The sequence below is a fragment of the Bison bison genome, unplaced genomic scaffold (genome assembly GCF_000754665.1).
Source record: "Bison bison bison isolate TAMUID 2011002044 unplaced genomic scaffold, Bison_UMD1.0 scf7180017864482, whole genome shotgun sequence".
Taxonomy (NCBI): Eukaryota; Metazoa; Chordata; class Mammalia; order Artiodactyla; family Bovidae; genus Bison; species Bison bison.
Window position 1 is genome coordinate 7,344,975 of NW_011495042.1, and position 4,606 is coordinate 7,349,580.

At 63.6% G+C, this 4,606-nt stretch overlaps 1 protein-coding gene across 1 annotated transcript in view; it reads left to right on the forward strand.

Moving 5' to 3' along the window:
* Positions 1-4,606, forward strand: part of IQSEC1 (IQ motif and Sec7 domain 1) — a 51,862-nt gene that overhangs the window by 32,941 nt on the left and 14,315 nt on the right. The window contains 2 exon segments of the mRNA XM_010862530.1: positions 440-562; positions 1,770-1,936. Coding sequence (XP_010860832.1) covers positions 440-562; positions 1,770-1,936 — 290 coding nt within the window.

Sequence of the window (4,606 nt, forward strand, 5' to 3'; positions counted from 1 at the left end):
AGCAGGGAGACCCCCTCCCCTGCCCCCAGGCATCCTCCTCGAATACTGGTCAGCAGACTTCCCTGTGGGGCCCCACCTGCCCCTTGCCCCGATGGCTGAGAGTGCTCGGAGCATCACCCCAGTGGACGGGGTCCCTGGGAGTGGACACTGGGACCTCTGCAGCCCCCCTGGGTGGTCGCTCGAGGGTCCCTGGTGCAGACCCAGTTTCTCTACTCAGGTCCCAGTCAGGCTGGGGCAGGGCCGTGGCCAGAGTCCCCTGCCCCCCGCGGCCTCCCCATCTCTGCCCTCCTTGCGGGTCAGCGGGTGGGAATGGCACCGCCCCTCTGGACGCCCCTCGGAAATGCCTAGGAGAGCCTCCCTCCGGGCCTCCCTGCTCCGAGCCCTTGGCCCCCAGCAGGAGGGGGCAGGGTCGCTGACCCGCCACGGGCTCTCATTCCAGCTGCGTGGTGGACGAGATGGACTTCTCCGCCATGGAGCTGGACGAGGCCCTGAGGAAGTTCCAGGCACACATCCGGGTGCAGGGAGAGGCGCAGAAGGTGGAGCGGCTGATCGAGGCCTTCAGGTGCGGGCCGGGCCGGCGGGGAAGGGGCCCCACTCAGAGGCCGGGGCCCCGAGGGCAGAATCCCCCTTCAGGGGCAGGGGGCCCCTTCTGGGTGCCAGGCACCGTGCGGCCCAGTGCTGGAGCTGGGGCCTCGGATACTGGCTCCCGAATCCATCAGCATCGTTGCAGGGCAGACTCTCAGAGACACAGAGAGCCTGGTTCTGATACACATGCCCCATACTGGCTGTGTGACCTTGTGCTGGTTACTTAACCTCTCTGTGCTTCAGTCCTCACCGGCAGAGGGGGATGATGACAGCACCTACCCTGGGGTGGTTGGGCAGGTAAACCACTCGGGATGTGTGGGCGCGTTTAGCCCAGCGCCTGGCACCCCAGAGAGCCTGTGATCGAGGCTAGCTGTCCCTGCAGCCCTCCTGCACGCTGGGACTGTGCACACTGCATGTAGGGGCTCCGGGCCCCATGCTGGGTGTGGGAGACCCAGCCCCCTGGTCTCTGCATGGGTGGTGGGGCCGCAGAAGAAGAGACCCCAGGCCCTGGGAGGGGAGCATTCAGACACTTCCATCCAGGAGGGCTTCCTGGAAAGGGCAGCTCTTGACAGGGAAGAGAAAATTGAAGCCCACGTTGTCTAAGCTCTGATGGCTGCAGCCTGCGAGCTCAAATTGCCATGCTCCTCTTGATTCCTCTTCTCCATCCCTGCCCCAACCACCCAGCCCTCCACAAGGGCGCCAGTGGAGGGGGCTTTGGGAAGGCGTGTGGGCGTATTGGAGGCCGTGTGTTAGTGAGGCTGTTAGTTCAGCTGCCACAGCAAAGGCACCGAAGCAGCAGGGGCTGAAACCAGCCGGAGCTGGGCCGCCCTCTGAACTGCAGCCCTAGGCTCCTGTCACCTGAGGGCCCCGGGGCGGGTCCATCCCCACTCTGGCGGGGCAGAGGGTACACCATGCCTTTAGGGCACAGCCTCCCAGCAGCCAGCACTCTGAGGGGGCCCGAACAGCCGCCATCCAGCTGGGGGGCAGAGGGGACTTGACTCCCATGGCAAGCAGATGGGCAGATGGTCAGGGCCAGCTCTGCTAGTTGGGAGTCCTCGCCATGTACCCGATGCAGACACAGAGGCTCTGAGACGAGTGACCAGCCTCGGGTGTTTGGGACCACTGGGGGGCGAGGGGTGGGCTAGCCTCCTGCCCTGGCTGAAGTCCACCCCGCCCCACCCCAGCCAGCGGTACTGTATCTGCAACCCCGGGGTGGTGCGGCAGTTCCGGAACCCCGACACCATCTTCATCCTGGCCTTCGCCATCATCCTGCTCAACACCGACATGTACAGCCCCAACGTCAAGCCCGAGCGCAAGATGAAGCTGGAGGACTTCGTCAAGAACCTCCGCGGTGAGCCGCCCTGGCCTCGCCAGCGCAGGGTGGGGGTGGCCCGTCCCGAGGGCGATGTGAGGCCTGGTCTCAGAACGACTGCAGGGTTTGGGCCCAGGCCCGTTGCAGGGCCAGAGGGCGGAGGGACCACAGGCCGGGTGCTCCCGGGGCCTCTGAGCATGCCCCTCCCTAGCCTCCGGTCTGGCCTCCACGGTGGCCCCGTGGCCCTGTTGCCCATGGGAAAGCTGGCTGTGAGCTGCGTGCTCCTGGTGACCCAGGAGCTTCAGGGGCTCCGGTTCCTCCTCTGGTTTAGCGCCTCAGCCATGGGACTGGGGCCTCTGCTGTGTGTGAAACGAGCCCAGAGGGCGGAGGCTCAAGGAAAACAGGGCTGCCGGGACACACACCTGCCGGCCTGCCACCCTCACATCCGTGACCTCGCAGTTCGTGCACCTGTTTGCTCCGCCATCCCAGGACGACGGCGAGGAGTGGCTGTGTCTCCCTAGTTCCCAGGGTGGGAGCCGAGCACCCCAGAACCAGGAGAGCAAGCTGCTTGGCTCTGTCTCAGGAGCCTGGGCCCTTCCCACTGATGACCTCTTGTCTTCAAGCCAGGGACCCCAGGGTTTCTGCCCCACCTTCCTTGAGCTTCGAAGGTTCAGAGGAGGGGGGGCCCACCCGAGGTCACGCAGCAAGTGAGAGTCGGAGGAGGCAGGAGTTCCAAGGCCAGGCCAGCGCTTCTGCATGAAGCGCATGCCCAGCTCGTTCGTCTTAGGGGAGGGTGCCCCCACCCCAGCACACACACTGGACATGCCTTTTCTCTGGAATCGCTCAGCTGCCCAGCAGGACCAGCAGCCAGTGGCTCTGGGAGTCCAGGGAGAGGCAGGGAGGGGGGCCTGGACACCTGGCAAGCAGTGTTTTGCTTTTACTGATATTTGTCTTTGAATTTCTTTTTGTAAGTATGTGTGTGTGTACACAGGTTTACTTTTTCACGCGTTTCGGTTCTGGCTGTGCTGGGTCTTTGCTGCTCTGCGTGGGCGTGCTCTGGCTGCAGTGCATGGGCTCCTCATCGTGGTGGCCTCGCTGTGGCCGCTCACGGGCTGTAGGCACATGGGCCTCCGCAGTTGCGGCTCACGGGCTCTAGAGCCTGGACTCAGTAGTTGGGGTGCACGGGCTTCGCTGCTCAGCAGCACATGGCATCTTCCAGGACTAGGGATCGAACCTGTGTCTCCTACATGAGCAGACGGATTCTTATCCATTGCACCACCAGGAAAGTTCCTTATGTTTATATTTTGCGTGGGTCCTATCGTCACATGGTTTAGAAGCCAGAGAGTCACATGACCCAGCAGTCACCCTGCTTGGAATTTACCTGAATGAGTCAGAAACTCCCCTCTGCACAGAAACCCACGATTCACAGTTGCCCAAACCAGAAAGCCCCAAGCTGCCCTTCAGTAGGTGCACGAGCCCTGGTCCGTCCCGACTGTGGACTGTTACTCAGAGCTGCAAAAAATGAACTGCCGAGTCTGGAAAAGATGCGGAGGACCCTTAAGTGAACACTGCCAAGAGAAAGCGGCGCTTCTGCAAAGCCTGCACGCGGTCCGGCTCCAGCCACGCCACGTCCTGCGGGGGCGAGGCTGCGGAGACAGGGCTCCGGTGGTGGGCGGGGGGCGGCAGGGGTGCAGGGGGGAGCCCAGAGGGTGTTCAGGGCGGGAGAAAGTCTCTGTGTGGTGGTGTCACAGTGAACCCGAGTCACTGCACGTTTGTCCAGACCCACGGGATGGACACCGCCACGCGGGAACTCACGCGTGACCTGTGGCCTCTGGCGACTGGGGCACATCCGAGTAGGTTTCTCCAGTTGTAGCAAACACACCACTCTGGTGGGGCTGCTGACTGTGGGGGAGCTGGGATGTGCTTTCCGCTTAATTTTGCTATGAACTGGAAACTGTCCGAAAAGACCCAGAAAGGGCAGAAGGTCCGCCGCGGGGCCCCTCCCAGCCCCAGAGGTCGTGTGTCGGCACTGAGTCCCGCTGTGCCTCCAGAGCTTCCCCGAGAGGCGGACACGCGCAGTTGGCTTCCCCGCTTCCACTTGGCACCTCGCTCTTGGGTTGAGGCCCAGCCGTAAACCTAAGGGCCTTGGCCGCGTCTGCTCACCTCGATTCTGCGGACACAGTCCTCACTGCCCTGGCATCCCCACAAGGACTGCTCGGACAGTCCCCCACCAGGCACACGGGTTTGCTCCCTTCTCCTGCAATCTGGAGGCAGAACCGAGATGCGTATCGCGCCCCAGGGGCCAGACCCTCGAAGGCACTCAGTGCACCTGAGGTGCGTGGCATCAGGCAGGGGACAGGCGGGTCCGAACAGCCCCCAGAGGGCCGAGCCGTCCCACTGCCGCACGCCACCCCAGGAGCCTGCGGACCGAGGCCTGGGGCTCGCATCTCTCCTGAGCTGGGCTGGGTTTTTCTGGCACCACTTCCAGGGCCGTGTAGCAGAAAAGGCTTGAGAGTGTCATCAGAGCGACCAGGGTTCGAGTCCCAGAAATGGGACAGCAGCCACTCAGACCCACTGAGCTGTCCAAGAGGGTGGAGGCTAGAGCTGCCCTTGTCCCTGTGAGGTCGCTGCGCTCTGGGGGCCCTGTGTCGTGGGGGAGGGCTCCTGGCTCAGAGAGGCTCGGTGTCAGGCTGACAAGGGGCCAGATGA